At 35.0% G+C, this 17,579-nt stretch overlaps 1 protein-coding gene across 1 annotated transcript; it reads left to right on the plus strand.

Moving 5' to 3' along the window:
• The first annotated feature begins 2,028 nt into the window (after positions 1–2,028).
• On the plus strand, positions 2,029–16,484 carry LOC145639233 (SCY1-like protein 2 B). The gene is made up of 14 exons (XM_081690413.1): positions 2,029–2,719; positions 2,847–2,951; positions 6,779–6,889; positions 7,041–7,223; positions 7,872–7,998; positions 9,371–9,432; positions 9,523–9,609; positions 9,736–9,822; positions 10,165–10,278; positions 13,356–13,484; positions 13,746–13,808; positions 14,591–14,752; positions 14,870–14,988; positions 15,099–16,484. The coding sequence occupies exons 1-14, from the start codon at positions 2,222–2,224 to the stop codon at positions 16,015–16,017; spliced, it is 2,766 nt and encodes a 921-aa protein (XP_081546539.1). The 5' UTR covers positions 2,029–2,221; the 3' UTR covers positions 16,018–16,484.
• Positions 16,485–17,579: the final 1,095 nt, after the last annotated feature.

Below are 17,579 nucleotides of genomic sequence, written 5' to 3' on the forward strand. Positions count from 1 at the left end.
GATTGGATTAAATGTGTTGTCAAAATGAAAATAAGTATTATGGTAGGTTATAAAATGGAAGTCATTAAAATTTGGCAAAAAAAAAAAAAAAAAGGCGGGAAATTTTTTTATAACATCGTGACAAGTGTCACTTTAGGTTCGCTTTTAGTATAAGTTAATTGATGTGAGGAATAAATGCTAGAAATAGAAATGTAATTTAGGGACAAAGGGAGTAATTAAGTAGTTAAAAAAAAAAAAACAAAAATTTTATTCTAAACTTATAATTTTGTAAATTGCCTTGGCAACATGTATACATTTAGGTAATTTTTGGCACATAAAATAGAAGCAACCAACTTTAAATTCCTATAGTACTTTTGCTAAAATTACTAACTTTAAACTCTTGTAGTATCATTAATGAATTAATGATGTATGTCTTTTTAATTTTGAAATTGAATATTATAGTTTATTACATACTATATGGGTAAAAGGTTACACGGGTAACCCGTTTAATAAGCGGGTTAGGTTTGGGTCAAGGGTTTTCAACCCGTTTAATAAATGGGTTAGGTTTGGGTTAAGGGTTTTTCAACCCGTTTAATATCGACACGAACACGAACTCGACACGACACGACATGTTTGACAGCCCGTCGGTCGCCAGCTAGCCTTTATACTTTACGGATTAGGAAAACTAATAACCGAAGTAAGGTACACTAGTCGATAATATTTTGATACAAAACACATTGAATAACTTTTCTTTTTGGTAGTAGTATATGTTTCAAAGCACTAATCTAGTACGTGGAGTATATGTTTCATCAATTTAGACTATCTTTGTACCTTGTTACCTTAACATTCCTAATCTGTCTCCTGAAATACACACCCTCACAAAATTACATTATATGCGTTATACACACCTTTAACATTACTAGGGCAGCCGCGCGCGCAATAGCTAGCCATATCCAAAATCTCTTTCGATTTAACCTTACATCACTAATTTAGTTCTTGACAACTTTTCAATGAGAAAAATATATAAACAAATATATTAAGGGGTATAAATTCCATGCACTATTCTTTTTTTTATTTTTTTTTTATTTTTACAAGTAATCATTATTAAAGAGAGTGAATAAATAGTCTAGATGGTATAATTATCCAAACACTATTCATTACAAAAACTTATACATATTAGTGAGGGTATATATGTAAATACACATTTTAAAGGGCATAATTGACATAACACTATTCATAAGAGTAATCTTGTACTTTTTATAAGGTAGGGATAAAAATTACATTATATGCGTTATACACTTATACACACCCTTAACATTCAGAATCTGTCTTCGGAACTAATACTTTATATGCGTTAGTTTCAAAACTAAATTACAGATGTCTCATTGATCAAACCTCTAATGGATCTCATATATTAACCGGCTAATAGTCAAACTTTGCACAAAGCTCATACACTAGTTTGAGTTAAGTTATACTTCATAGGTATATAATTAAATATTACGGAGTAGTTAAAAGTATAAAAATATTAATATTATGAAACTTTTATATTAATATCTACTTCGTATCTATTAACATATTTAATGATAAACTTTGTAATTAACATCTCACCAAACTTTTAATTTTGGTCAAAATATTGTAATTTTTACTACATACTTTCTCCCCCTTAAATAAAAAAAGAAACAAAGGTAGTATAAAGCACGGGAAATATATACTTCGTACGGAGTATAACATCTACGTTGTTATATCCCAAAAATACCAAATTGGGCCATCATATAATTCCCTTGATAGAATATTCAATTACTATACATTTGCCCACCTTCAAATTCCTTCATCCATCAAATATTTGGTTGTACTGTCGGGCGTCGGCGCCTCACCTTTCCCACGTGCCTTTAACTACGTCATCCCAACCAATTAAACCATAAATAATTTCCATAAAAATAAAAATTAAAATCAAAATCAATTTCCCGAAAAAAAACAAATTAAATAAAAAAAAGCTGAAGTGGACAAAGAGATGCCACCAATCTTCCAACATCAACAACAAATCACCTCTTTCTTCCTCCATTAATTTCCCCCAAACTTCCTTCCGTCGTACAAACCACCGTACACGGCGGAGCTCGAAATTTCTTCGATCATCCAAATCAATCGATCCAATCAACAATTAACAATCGAATAATTGTTATTATCATCAATTCAGCAATTCAATTCGAATTTCGCAGTGATCGATTGATTTGATTGTTCAACAATGGCGTTAAACATGAAAACCCTAACACAAGCATTAGCAAAAACAGCAGCAGTAATCGAGAAAACAGTATCAACAACCGTACAAGAAGTTACAGGTCCAAAACCCTTACAAGATTACGAATTAGTTGATCCGATTGGATCAGCAGGTCCTGCTCTTGCTTGGAAATTGTACTCTGCGAAACCTCGTGGATCTTCTACTGTTGGGTCGCAGTATTCCGCGGTTTGTGTTTGGTTGCTTGATAAGAGGGCGCTTACTGAGGCTCGAACCCGGGCCGGGTTATCGAAGGCGGCCGAGGATTCGTTTTTGGATGTTTTGAGGAATGATGCCGGGAGGTTGGTGAGAATTCGGCATCCTGGCGTTGTGCATGTGGTGCAGGCGCTCGATGAGACTAAGAATGCAATGGCATTTGTGACTGAGCCGCTATTTGCTTCTGTTGCTAATGTTCTTGGGGATTTGCATAATGTTGGGAATGTTTCAAAGGAGCTTAAGAGTGCTATGGTATGGTAAAGGTTTTTAATTTATTAGTGTGGATTGATGTTTTTTTTATTGTTGGGAGTTGAATTGTGATTTAATTTTTGGTTTTTTGATGTAGTTTTTGTACATGTTTGTTTGGGGAATTGTGTAGGAGATGGGGTTGCTGGAAGTCAAACATGGGTTGCTTCAAGTTGCAGAATCATTGGATTTTCTTCATAATAATGCTCGTCTTGTTCACAGAGCGATTTCTCCTGAGGTTGGTTACTCTTGTTATTAACTTTCTTTCGTGTTTGACAGTGATTATATTTGTGATGATCAGTTGCAATGTGTAACCAGTATGTTGTCATATCGATTACTTCGATGAAGTGAAAGTTATGTTTGTTTATGTCATTATGTGTTGCACACTTGCACAAGGGGTTTGCTGATTGTTGAAGTAGTACAATTTTTTTTTTTTTAATTTTTTTTTTAATGGAGTGATTATTGATTGTAAGAAGATTGAGATGACCACCTTTAAGAAGCAACGCAGATTGTGTTATATTGTTTTAAATTAGTTGCTGGCTAGTTGTTGAACAGGTAGGAAATACATTTCCTAGTGACTTGCAATTGTGAGATTAACCTAAATTGGTCGAACACCCGAAGAGACAGTTTTTATTACCTGAGAGGAAAATTTAATATTTTGAGTGAGTGGATTTTTTTTTCCTCAGTACTATATCAGGGGTTTCATAATTACTATATCATCCTTCTGATGCACTGATTTTCTCTTGCCATAACCATGTCCCTTGAATTCACCTATAATTGCTAGAGATGTGTTTGGTTTGATATATATATATATTAGAAACAATTCTGAACTATGTATGACATGAATGTGTAGTATTTAAATCAGTCAAGAGATCTTTTTGTTGCTTTCGTGTTATATGCTTTGTGTGTGGTATGATTGAAAGTCGTATGTTTTCCATTCTGAACTTGTGAGACTCCTATAGTCCTATGGATTTAGCACATTGATTTAAGGTTGTGGAGAGAGTGTTTTCCTTCTTGATGCCATCTCAGCATCTGCATTTTCTATGTTGCTTCTGGCTGTAAGTAGGCTAAATCTATGTGTTCCACAAGTTTGGCTTTTCTGGTGGATGAAACTAAAGATGGGGGTTAATGCCATATTGGAGCAATGGAGGCAAAGGTTGGAATCTAGAGGGTTTAAGCTAAGTCAGAGTAAGACTGAATATTTGGTATGCCGCTTTGGTACACAGAGGGGGACAAGCGATAAAGTAGTGAATTTGGACGGACATGATTTGACCATGAGAGGGTGTTTTAATTATCTTGGGTCGATCATCCAGAAATTGATCAAGACGTGACCCACAAGATTAAGTCGGGGTAGCTTAAATGGAGAGCGACCACGCGAGTGTTATGTGACCGAAACATTCCTTTACAGTTGAAGGGGGAAATTCTATAGGACTGCCATAAGACCAAGTGTTGCTTTATGGTAGAGAATGTTGAGCTACTAAGAAGGAACACATTAAAAAGATGGAAGTTACGAAAATACGCCTGTTAAGATTGATTTGTGGGAACACTCTAAGAGATAAAATTAGAAATGAAGTTATTGGCAAGAAAGTGAATGTTGTAGGCATTGCAGAGAAACTAAGGGAAATTCGCCTGCATTGGTTTGGGCATGTAAAACGGAGACTTGAAGGTACTCCGGTACGAAGAGTGAAAGAGTGAGATCATGGAGAACTTAAAAGAGGTAGAGACCGAAAATGACTTGGTTGGAAGGAGTTAGGAAGGATATAAAGCAAATGGTTTTGCATGAGGATGAGGTATTTGATCGTAGGGGATGGAGGGAGGAAGATTTTTGTTGATAAATATACGGAATAATCACTTTTGGTTCATGTAGCCGACTACTCATGGGATTAAGGCTTTAATTGACATGTTTAGCGTTTTTGTTCTGCATAAGTGATAGAACATGTTGGAGTAAGGTTCCCGTTGGGTTGTTTTGTCAAATTGAGTGGTGTTCGTGTGCATTTGACCTGATGTTTCTTTTCTTAATGGATATTCTGGAAATTACTTCGTCTGATCTTTTGTTTGATTGACACCTGTCTAATTTCTATAGTACTCCTCATCTCTTCTACCTATTTCTCTGTTCATTTGGAGTTCATTTCACAGATACTGATATCTGGAAAAGGTTATCCTAAAATATTGATGGTTTATGATTGAATTCCTTGGATGCCGTTAGATAAGTTAGATTACATACTGATAAAAACCTAACTTGGTCTCTCTAATGGGTAGAAAGGGCAAGTAAGGGTCGATCCCACAAGGACTAAGGGGAACACTAACAAGTATCGATTTGTGATAAGCTAAGTCAAGTTTTTGGGTTTTGAGTTATAATGAAACACTACAAACAATAATAAAAAGGATCTTGGGAAGGTATACATCAATTAAGTCCTTCACAAACTACAATTTAACATACAAAACATAGCAATTTGGGGATAAATTAGGGGAAGTCATCTAAGGCACCCAACTACTCTCTCAAGAGGGATTACTTGAGTCATAAATACAACCTACTCTCGTGGTTACAAAGCATAAAACAAGTGTTATAGCATAATCACGATGACATAAAACAAGTGTTTGGTTACAAAGCATAAAACAAGTGTTATAGCATAATCACGATGACATAAACATTCCCTTGACTGGAAATTCCATTCTCAAGGAATTTCAAGTCAATTAAGCATAAGGGAGCTAACTCAAGTTCATCTCTCAATCCTTCGTTGAGAAAGCTTAGATAAATAGTTCTAGCAATGGCCACTTACAAGAACTAACAATGAAACCACTTAAGCTTAACTAATTAACATCCCACATTAGCTAAATTAACACATGCAAACAAGTATTTGTGAATTCATCAATGGTTTCAACCATCCCAAGTAAAAGAACTACTCACAAATCATTATAAATTGCAAAACCAAAGGAGTTAACAACTAAAAACATGAAATCAAACACTAATTTAACATAAACAAGTAATAAAACTAGAAAAGATACAAAAATAAGCAATTAAAGCAATAAAATAAGAGAGAGAGTAAGAAATTCTCATTGATATTGCAAGAAATAATCAAATCTTCAAGTCTCCTTCCTTCAATTCTTCATATTCCAAGCTTTCAACAAGTTTTTCACACTTTCTCTCTCTAGAAAATGAGAGTTTTTCTCTCTAAAAATCCTAACTTAAGCTAAAACTACACTAAGAAGATCTTCCCCCTTACAAATTAAGCCAAAGGGGTATTGTATAACCCCCGAGTAAAAGGACGGAGAACACGAGGAAACGACCTGTCTACAGGTCGGCACAGACGTGCCAAAGGTTGCACGGACGTGCAGACCTGTTAAAATACGACCAGTAGCTACTGCCTGACCTTGCACGGACGTGCTTCATTTGGCATGGACGTGCCACTTATTGGCACGGACGTGTAGCCCTTTTCTGGCGAAACAACTTATTTTCGGAAGGTCATAACTTCTTTGTTACTCATCGGAATAAGGCATGTGACCAGTCGTTGGAAAGCTCTTGAGATGAACTTTAATCTCCAATTTGAATCACTTAAAAATGTTATAGTGGAACAAAAGTTATGGTCAGTTGAAGTTGACCTTAGTGCAAAAATCCTTCCAAAACTCTCAAAAAGCTTTTCATTTCTCTTTAAGGCACTCATCCTTCTTCCTCCATTGCTCTATCAACCTACCTTGCCCTTCACCTTGTTCACTTATGCTTGATCACGTCCATATATAGTGCTAAAAATAGCTACATTACATCAAAAACACAAACAACCCGTGAAGCATGGATGGTACAAAATTTGTATAAAAATAGGATAAATAATGAACTTTGATGTCGAATATTCACGAAAACAAGGTTCAAAAGTACTCTAAAATCATACCAAATAACAAGTTATCACATACCAGGCCTTTTATTGAAATACACATAAGGTCAAATTATTATAGGAGACCAAAACTTGCTGCAATCTGTTATGGGCAGGTCTTATTTTTGTTGCCTTTTTTTTAGATGAAAGAGTTATTATCTTATCAACCTGTGTCATCTAAAGCTGTTTACTGTTGCAGAGTGTGTTAATTACTGCTAGTGGAGCCTGGAAGCTTGGTGGTTTTGGTTTTGCAGTTTCCACTGATCAGGCATCTGGAGCTTCATTAAGTGCGCAGGCATTCCACTATGCTGTAAGTTATTCTTTTACCTCTATTGACGTGTTGAAATCTAAACATTTTTCTTTTGAAAGATCACAGATGTAATATCTTTGGCTAAATTTTTTTGGCTATGCCTACCCCATTTTGTGCTAAGAACACTTATCTTTAATGGGTTGACTTGCAGGAATATGACGAGGAGGATTCTATACTTCCCCTCCAACCCTCTCTTAACTATACTGCCCCTGAGCTGGTTCGCAGTAAAGAATCTTCAGGTGGTTGTTCGTCAGATATATTCAGTTTTGGATGCCTTGCCTATCACTTGATTGCTCGTAAGCCTTTATTGGACTGCCACAACAATGTCAAGATGGTATCTCATTAAATTGTAACTTGAGATATGAAATATTGATGTTTTTTTTGGTTCCTGTGTTCTGACTTTTTATGACCAACAAGGTTATTATTTTGTGTACATTCATTGATGGATTAATCTTGTTTAGTAAGGTAGTTTAAGAGTCATCCCCTACTATATCTCAAATTGCTCTGTACCTTTGTTGGATAGTTCCATTTAATTTATACTTCATACTTTTTGAGTAGGGGATGGAGGTAGGAAGGTGTAGGAGCTGATAAAAGAGAATAAAAGCAAGAACCAAGAATGTTACTTATAACCTTAAATTTTGTTGTTGCTTTTCTTCTGTCTTTGTTTGAAGCTCTGAAACATCTGTTATTGAGGAGTACCTGTTTTTGCACTTATAGATTTGAATTGTATTCGACCAGTTTTTTCTTTACATATACTAAAAGATTTAAGGTTTTTGCATACTATTCACCTGTGTCATTTAGATATTTTAGACATTTGGGCAGATAATTCGATCAAAGATGCCCTCTGATGGATCTTTATTTAGACCACTTCTTAATTAATCCATTTGTTTCTTCTCGGGCCATTTTTCCCGTGTATTGGAATTGCTTTGATCAATGATGTGTAGTATGTCTATCATTCTAAATAGTTGTTCTTTTTTGACAGTACATGAATACGCTGAACTATTTAACTAGTGAAACATTCTCATCCATCCCAGCAGAGTTGGTTCCTGACCTACAAAGGATGCTTTCATCCAATGAGTCTATGAGGCCTTCGGCTATGGATTTTACAGGTACTGGGTGTACTCCTTCTATTGGATTATTAGTCCTGGTTTATGCTTTCTTTCTTCTTTCTTTCCTTTTTTTTTTTTTTTTTTTTTTTTGGCTCCTTAACTGCTTGCACAAAGATTCTACTCCTTACTTTTCTATTTAAGAGGTATATTAGCCGAAAATTTGTTCCAAATCACAAGTCAGTCTACATTACCACAACAGTTAAATATTTGTTGTTCCTTTTTAGGATGTCCATAAAAGGGGTATAAAAATTGTTCTGTTACTTAAATTAGAATTACTTGACTCATGTGAATTGGATCCCCCCACTAACTCTCTTAGTCATTCTTAACCTATCCTACTAAATTCCTTAATATGCTTGCCAAAGCTTAACAGGAAGATTTTTCATGGATGGAGGGAGTAGCTAAAAGCTAGTATTTTTATGGTAGTTTTGCTTTCTACGTATTTCAAAAGTTTTACTCTTCCATTGATTTTCAGTGGTCTAGTGAATTTTATCTAGTCAGGCTTTGTAAAAGATATGAATTTAAATAATAGGCTTTCCATTATATGTAATAATGATATGTCCTTAGCTCTCGTAATTTGTCGAAGACCAAGCATAGATTCATTTTTCTCTTTGGGGCAGGACTCTTGCATAAGTTCTCATTAAAGTGCTGTATATACTTGTAAGATAGTTATATGCTTTATTGATATTCCCCTTGGCTACAGAAGATTGCACCAGTCCTTTTTGGTTTTTCTGTTGAAGATTGTGCTATCTCTGTATTATGTAGCAGGTGCTCCACAACTTCCTCCCTACTTTATCCCCTGTATGCAAAGTGAAAGAAATTTCTACTCACTCAAAACAACTTTTAATGTGAAATGAGGGGCTATAATAGACCAAGATTTTTGAGATGGAAGTTAAAAGGAAATGAAGATTTAGATGATACTCTGGAATATAGATGTACTAGACAGAAAATTAATATTTTGGAATACAACAAATTTGGGAAATGGATAATTGATTTATTGCTGATGTAATTAAATCATCAACAATGGTGCTACGATTCCAGGCCTTCAATCTCTCAGCTACCTCGCTGAATTATAATGCAATAGTAGTGGTGTCCTTTCCCCTAGGCTAGTCTATTACTTGGGAATGGGGCATTATTTTAAGGAAGGGAGGGAGTAAATGATAAAAATGTCATAATAAATGGAAAATCCATGACAGTCTAGAATGTTTTTAGAATCTTATCTGAGCTGTCTCGTAATGGGATAGAGCATTTTGTTTCTTGTAGTTAAAATGTTGATTTTGTTTGAAGTGTCATAATGAGTGGCAGCTCCATATTGTCATATTGGTATTGTTATTGTGAATTAATGGAAGTTATTTATCTTTCAAATCTATTGCAGGTTCATCTTTCTTTCGAGATGATACAAGACTGCGGGCGCTTCGCTTCTTGGACCACTTGCTTGTAAGAATCATCTGTTTTCCCTTCAGTTTTGCAGGTTCACCTTAATTGCCTTAATAAGATTATTGATAAAATAAATGATTTGTTTTGCAGGAGCGAGATAACATGCAGAAGACTGAGTTTTTGAAAGCATTGTCAGATATGTGGAAGGACTTTGACTCAAGAGTGTTGCGGTATAAGGTTTGACTTTCTTTACTGCTGCATTTAAGGTTTTTAGATTTCACAGATTGCTGACATCCAGCTGAGCTTCCCATGCTATGTGAATCCTTTAGAATCTGATATACCTTTTTACTCTGCTCTGTGCAGGTTCTTCCACCTCTTTGCGCTGAACTTCGCAATGTCGTAATACAATCAATGATATTGCCGATGGTCCTTATGATAGCTGAGTCTCAGGTACAGACATTATTGCTTGACTGGTTGGTTTAATCAAAATTGATCTAGATTGTTGCCATTGTTTTGCCTTGTTCAGTATTATCAGTTCTGCAATCTTTGAGCAAGTTTTGACCTTGTAATGCTATAATAATTATGTGATTGGTGTTGTGGTGGTATCTGTATGGCGGATACCAGCGAGTATCTGAACTTTGAAGTGGCTTTTGATGTATGCTTCTATCTTTATGGGCTTTCTTTGCTGATAATATTGTTGAGCAATGAAAGGATACTTATTTTCTATTACTGCTCTTCTCCATGTTTTCTAACTGGAATATTACACATATAATGAATTCAACTTTAATGTAGGACAAACAAGAATTTGGGCTATCAACCTTGCCAGCTCTTGTCCCAGTCTTAAGTTCTGCTTCTGGTGATACACTGTTGCTGCTTGTGAAGCATGCTGAACTGATCATAAACAAGGTGATACAGCTAGCCTAATTTATTTGTTGATCCTTTTGCTTCCTTGTCCTGCTATCAAGATGCCTATGATTGGTAGTTTTCATATGCTCCTCGATATCCCTTGGCAAGTTATATAAAATTCTGTGCTTCTCTTTGAATCAGAGGAGATACGGATGGGTTAGTTTGGCCAAAAGCTACCCTGGGGTTACAAAGTTGAAGCATATGCCGTATAATTAGCAACTTAGCAATTGCCAGTCTTTACTTTGTTGCACTTATTAGACAACTCTATGCTATCTCACAACGGATCTCCACCATAGAGTGACTAGGGAAATCAAATTGCTGCTGATTTTAATACGTTCTAGCATGCTGGTGGTTTTTCAGTATAAAATATGCAGTTTGAGAATTGGGAGTGGGATTTCGGATGGAGAATTTTATGATTCCAAGTCTTGTGTAAGGCATATCAAAGTCGGGGGTATATTAGTTAGATATATGTCCATTAGTGGCAATTTTGGTCATATAGGCTGAGTGGCTTATTCCCTGCCCATTTGCTTATTTCCTGTCTATTTTGGTCAAATTGTGAGTTTAAACCCATTTATTGAGGGCATTTTGGAAGTAAAAATTGGAGTTCTTGGAGGGAGTGGGAATGGGAAATTGTAATTTTTTTCCCCTAGTAAATTATTTTCATATGATTTGTGTGCTACTATAGATTGGATTAAGAACTAGTTATTATAGATTGGAATAAGCGGTCTTAAAGTTTATCGTTATTTGTAATTTTGTATATATTATTTAAAAAAGGACTGGGGGGATTCAAAAGAAGAATTAGGCTAAGGCCCTGTTCTAATTCAATTGATTCTATTGAAATCTAAATTATTTTAACTTTTTGAAACTGATTTTCTTTTGTTTTTTGTTACTAACCAAAACTGAATTTTACTGGTAAATAAAATTTATTTTTACTGATGGAACTTAATTTAATTGATTGAAACTTATTGTTACCAATTGAAAATTATTACTGTATAACTGATTGCAATTTATTTTTATTGAGCTTTTTTTTTATTTATTATTTTTTTTTATAATAAATTAAGCCAGTTAAGATGAAGATTTTAAGAGAGCAGGGCCTAATTTGTGAGGGCACCTTGTCCTCTTGCTGTATTCTTCGTTCTGAGCTGTAATAATAGATATTTTTTTGTAAAAATTTGGCTCTTATGTATCCTTGTTAATAGCATATTTCTCAAGGGAATAGAATGTCACTTGTGAGACTTTTTTATTTTTAATCCCCCTCTTGCTTTCTCCCTGTAATCTATTGTCTGCATCAGCAGCAGCAACCTCTAAATCCATCATACCATAACCCATTAACCGTCTACGGGGATGTGATTGAAAATAATAGGGATGGAGTAGTTAATTTGGTAGTACCCAATTCCTGGCTTAACATTATTATCCTTTCTCTTATTTGGGTAACATTATGGTGGGTTATTCTCGATTGCATATACCTCTTTTCATGCACATCCCATGAATAAAACTTTGGAGCAGTAATTTTGGAAACTCATTGCCAATTTTCTCTCATGAATTTCTATGGATCCAGCATCCCATATTTTATGTATAATTCCTTGAAGCATACGTGAAGCTGATGTAAATTAGGATTTTGATAGTTAAATTGCCATTCCCGCAATTTTGTTCTTGCGTAACAAGTGTCCCTTTTTAGCTTTTTGGGTGAAATAGTTCTTTGTACTTTAAATTTTGCAAAGTTGTGAAAGAAAGTATGCCATATCAGTATAATTGCATTATCACAAGCAGTAATAATAACTTGGTGTAGCTCATGCATTTCAGAGCATATTAGAATTCAGATTATAATAAAAATTAGGTAGCACCCAAGCCATGCTTTGCTTTATTTTTAACTGTTTTTTGCTCTTAATTTAAAGCTTATTTCAATGGATGTTTATTTATTTATTATTATTATTTTTTGTATATTCTTAATGCCCCAGACTCATGTTTAAATCCCAAAGCAAGTCATTTCATTAATTTTGCTATGATTAGGGGGTAACTTTCGGAGGGAAACCTGCTTTTGTGTCTTTGGATTTAGTGTATTATATATAGATGGGTACTCTCTTTACAGTGCTTTTGTCTTACATTTCAGTCATTTAAAAGTACTTCCTTTCCCTTTACTGTTTTCACAATAGGATTTGGCACAAATTTGAAGACTCGTGGGAATTTGAAATATTTGGGCTGGGTAGTGGGGGGAATGTGGCATTCTTAAGATGAGAAGTATAGCTTTATTTGAAATGGTGTCCATTAGGGTAATATGATGAGGGGGCATAATCAAAGTGCTTGTAAACTAATATAATTATAGTGATTTATGTGATGCTCTAATGAATTAGTAGTCATGCATTTCTGTGCCAAATCTCAAGGGTATCGGATCAGAAAGGGGGTATTACCCAGGAAGAGAAATGAGGAAGGACATGTTACGTAGAGGAATTGAACAAATTTTTACCTTTAGAATTGAAAAACATGGATGGAGTATACATAGGATCATCTAGAAATAGGTTAGTCTCAGAGCCAAATTTTGTCCTAGCAGCGTAAGTTGGTGTGTATCTTTGCACAGTTTGATCTTAAACTTTTGGGCGCTTGGATGTCATTCCCTGTTAAGTAGATGTAAGTTATTGTATGTCAATGTCTTCTTTGACATTAAAGCAAGCATTATACATGCCTAGGATGTTCAGGAACTAGTGGTGTTTGTGGTATCATTGCTCTCTTTCATTTTATTTATTTTTTGGTTGTGTGGAGCATGTGACTTCTATTCTTGTATGATTTTGCTAATATAGGCCCTTATATGTGAACTTAAGGGCCACATAGATCTGAATGCATTTATTGTGTGGATAATTACTGTTCATTTAGGACTATTGAAGGCCTGGATAATGAAAATTACTTACATGCCTGGGATTATGATTTATTTTTCCTGATACTGTCTTGCTGTAATAACTGTCGTCTGATTTTCGGCATTTACTTTAGTTATGTGAATTATTATGTGCTTAGACTTTATGCCTGCCATTGACCTTCTGTTTTTTTTTTTTTTTTTTTTTTTTTTTTTTTCAAAAACCATTCAGAGTAATCACGAAGATCTAGTCTCACGTGTTCTTCCCATGCTTGTTCGTGCTTATGATGACACTGATCCCCGCATACAAGAGGAAGTTCTGAAAAGGACACTTTCTCTGACAAAGCTTCTGGATCCTCAGGTTTGACTCTCAAGGATTTTTTTAAATTTTTTTAAAATTCTTTTTGGGAGATGATTTTAAATGTGAAAAGGTTAAAGATTTCTATGAGAGGATAGGCATTTTGCTATGTGATAGATTTATTAGCTTGTGGGGCACTTTCTTTGATAGACTTTTCTCTCCGGTATAAGTGGGCTAATAGATTATTTTTATGTACCTAATTATATTGTATTTTGGTTGCTTAGCATACCTCTTATAATGTTTTCCTGCTTCTCATTGGTACAGTTAGTGAAGCAAGCGATAGTTACTCGTGTACATGGCCTGGCTCTCAAGACTACTGTTGCTGCTGTAAGTAACTTCATCTTCTATTCTTCTCCTCTATATATGTGGTTTATCATGTCAGTATCTTATTGTGCTTTAGATGACATTAGTAGATGCTGGAGTGTCAAAAGATTGGCAGTATTTGAGTACTACTCATAAGATGACATGCTGTGGCAGCTAATAGGAGTATTAATTGTTGCTAATTGGCATATAGTGGAATGGAAAGATTAGCGTGAAATACACCGACTCTTTGAAACGTGAGCCTACTCCTCGTTTTATCATAGAAGACATCATATCACTGAGAAGGGCACTGTAATCATTTTGAACTCCCGTTCAATGTCGTTACACTTTCCGTATGCTACAGATTATTGGCGGTCTCTTGGACTTTGAACTCTGGCTATATTAATTGAACTCACTCATTGTTTTTGGAAAATGATGCTAGTAACCCATGAAATCATCAATAGCACACTGACAAAATCAGTTTCTCGTCCATCCTGCTGGGGACATGAGGTCCTTCTAAGTGCCCTGAGACTTTTTATAATAATTGTTAACATGTTGAACAGGTGTATTTGCTTTAATAGGAAATGATCTACATAGAAGTTTTTTGGGGCAATAATTTCACTGAAACCAGTAGAGATTAAACATTGGCATATGAATTTGTATTTAGTACAGCTTAGCTTGATAACCTCCAACATCCAGTTGATGTGAGATATTTTGTTAAATTGTTTTCTCATGTCTCCAGCATCTGTTTTGATTTCATCTCTGGATTTTGTGCAGTTATATTTGCTAAATTTGCTTCTGATGGGCAGGTGAGAGTGAATGCTTTGCTATGCTTAGGGGAGTTGATTCATACGCTCGATAAAAATTCTGTCATAGAAATATTACAAACTATTCAACGTTGCACAGCTGTTGACCGTTCTCAGCCAACTCTTATGTGTACTCTTTCGGTTGCTAACTCTATCTTGAAACAGGTATGAAATCAGTATTATTGTCATTCTGAAGATGCTTTATGCTTACTAATAAATCCATATTAGAAGTTGGAACTAATTCTTATCTCTGGCTTCCTTCTGGCTATCTTCATTCTTTAGTACGGAACAGAGTTTGTGGCAGAACATGTTCTCCCTCTACTCACCCCTCTTCTAGTCGCTCAGCAATTGAATGTCCAGCAGTTTGCAAAATATATGGCCTTTGTCAAGGACGTTTTAAGGTAAATTTATTATGTGCTGCTTTAATGCATATTGCTATTTACACTTTATAGAGATGTCCAATGGGAGCAAAGATTCTCATTTTGATTATCTGGGATTGGTCTAATAACAGGAAAATAGAGGAGAAAAGAGGAGTATCTGTGTCTGACTCTGGCATTCATGAGGTTAAATCATCTCCTGCACTAGGATCTATGACGGCACCACCTAAAGAAATGAATGGGACACTGTCTGCCACAGCTGTGAAGAAGGGGCAGTCATGGGATGAAGACTGGCCTGTCACAAAGAAATCGGACACATCTAGCCAATTTTATCCAACAAATATATCATCTTCAATGAAGCCTGTTGATGAGAATCGTTTGACGAATGGTGTATCCATGCAATCCCATTCATCCGTGTTACCTTCTGTTTCTGATTCACAACTGATGAATTCTTGCCCGTCTATTGATATTGAGTGGCCACCTCGTACAGCTGGTGTAACCTCTCTAACAAGTAATAATGAGATGCAAAATCAGGGAGCATCTAATGCAGGTTTTGATGAAATTGACCCTTTTGCTGACTGGCCCCCTAGACCTACTGGTTCTGGAATTTCAAACAACGGAATTTCAGGACTATCCACTAACAAGCTTGGTTCCAACTATAGCACAGGCTCTTCAAACAGCACAACTCCCCAGAACATCAATTTCTCAAGCTGGTCTTCTGGTACTCCAAGTTCTATTGAGCCATCAAAACAATATCAGGGAGTTTCAGGATTGAATAGCTTGGCTTTTGATAACGGGCTAGGATATGGGCAGCCATTAGGTGCTCTGAAACAAAATCATGGCACATCTAATTCAGGGAATTCGAAAGATCTTGGTTCCATTTTCTCATCTCCCAAAACTGACCATAATGCCCTTAGACTAGCTCCACCACCCTCCACTGCTGTTGGTAGAGGGAGGGGTAGAGGCAGAGGAGCTCATGGTCATTCTTCTGGCATGGCTACTGGTACACGTAAGCCAGCTTCTGAGCAACCACCACTTATGGATTTGCTATAAAAGGATGTATCCATGGTTCATATGTGATGAACAGGGTAATGTCAAAGATAACAAGTTATGATTAGTGATGCCGATGGGTATACATATGCCTGGATATCAAGTCAGTGCTTCGATGATGATTTTCGGATTCATACAGCTGGGAAATTGTGCCAGCCAGGCAGCCATGGAATGATGATATATGCTTGTTGCTTCCATTGTATCACTTGTAGAATTTTGTAACGAAAATCTTACATATTTAATTTGTGCCATTTGATTTCATTTTTCCCCTTTAGAATATTTTTTGGATGGCCAGCCTGTGTACACATAATGACTTGCAACATCCTGAATTAGAAACGTAGTGACCTTTTTTTTTTTTTTTTTTTTTTTTTTTTTTGGGTATATGAGAATGTTAAATAGTCTTGTAATAAACACATATTGATATTGTTACTACTTGGTTGAATGACACTGCCAATTTTATGTAGTCTGTTGCAAGTTCTGGCTAGATCCCGACCATATGTGGGAGATGCCTATGATTACTCAGTTATTGATCTCCGAATATGTTTATTCGAACAGTGAGGGATAGCTCACATGTTTAGAGCTTTTCTCTCGATGTTTAGAGCTTTTCTCTCGATTTCAGGAGATTCTGGGACGAATTCTCACCCCGGTCCTTTATTTGTTTAGGGACGACAAGCTCATAAATAGCAGTATTAAAAGCATAAGAGAAACGTTTCACTTATTTAAATACGCAGGCAATACCTTCTCTTTTTTTTTTTTTCTTTTTTTTTTAAAGCTTATAATGAGATCGAGATGAGATTATTGGTGGCCTTCACTGTAGGGGTGTGCAAAAAAAAAAAAAAAATAACACGTAACCGTTAACCGGTATAACCGACACATTTAATAGGTTAATTAACTATACCGTTAAAAATAAACAATTACGGTTAACCGAACTGTTAAATGTAGCGGTTAACGATTACGGTTACTATTCTGAGTATATATATATATATATATATATATATATATATATATATATATATATATATATATATATATATATATATATATATATATATATATATATATATATATATATATATATATATATATATATATATATATATATATATATATATATATATATATATACTTTTTTGAGCAAAAACATTTTATATAGTTATATAAGTTAATGCTAAACAGTCTTTATCCTCTTGTATCCAACTAGTTGGAATTTATTATGTTTATATTAAATTATATATTAGAGTTAGAACTATTGGATGAGCAAAAAAAAAGTATTGATTTACAATTTAATTAATGGTTAGCGGTTAACCGGTAACCGTACCGTTAAAATATTTTTAATGGAATATACCTAATGTGAACAACCCTACTTCACTGTTGTTAATACTCCTTATTTTTTTTAATGGAATAAGGATGAGTGATTTCATTAAATAATAATAGTCATTCAACACTTACAATAGTCATCCTTAAGATATCTAAATTCACAAAACAAGTATTGAACACCCTTAAACTAATAGTATCACTTTTGAACTACTCCTGATTAATTTTAGATGTCATTGCATTGTTCTTGA

Source organism: Chenopodium album, chromosome 7 (assembly GCF_948465745.1).
Source record: "Chenopodium album chromosome 7, dcCheAlbu1.1, whole genome shotgun sequence".
In the NCBI taxonomy this organism is placed as follows: Eukaryota; Viridiplantae; Streptophyta; class Magnoliopsida; order Caryophyllales; family Amaranthaceae; genus Chenopodium; species Chenopodium album.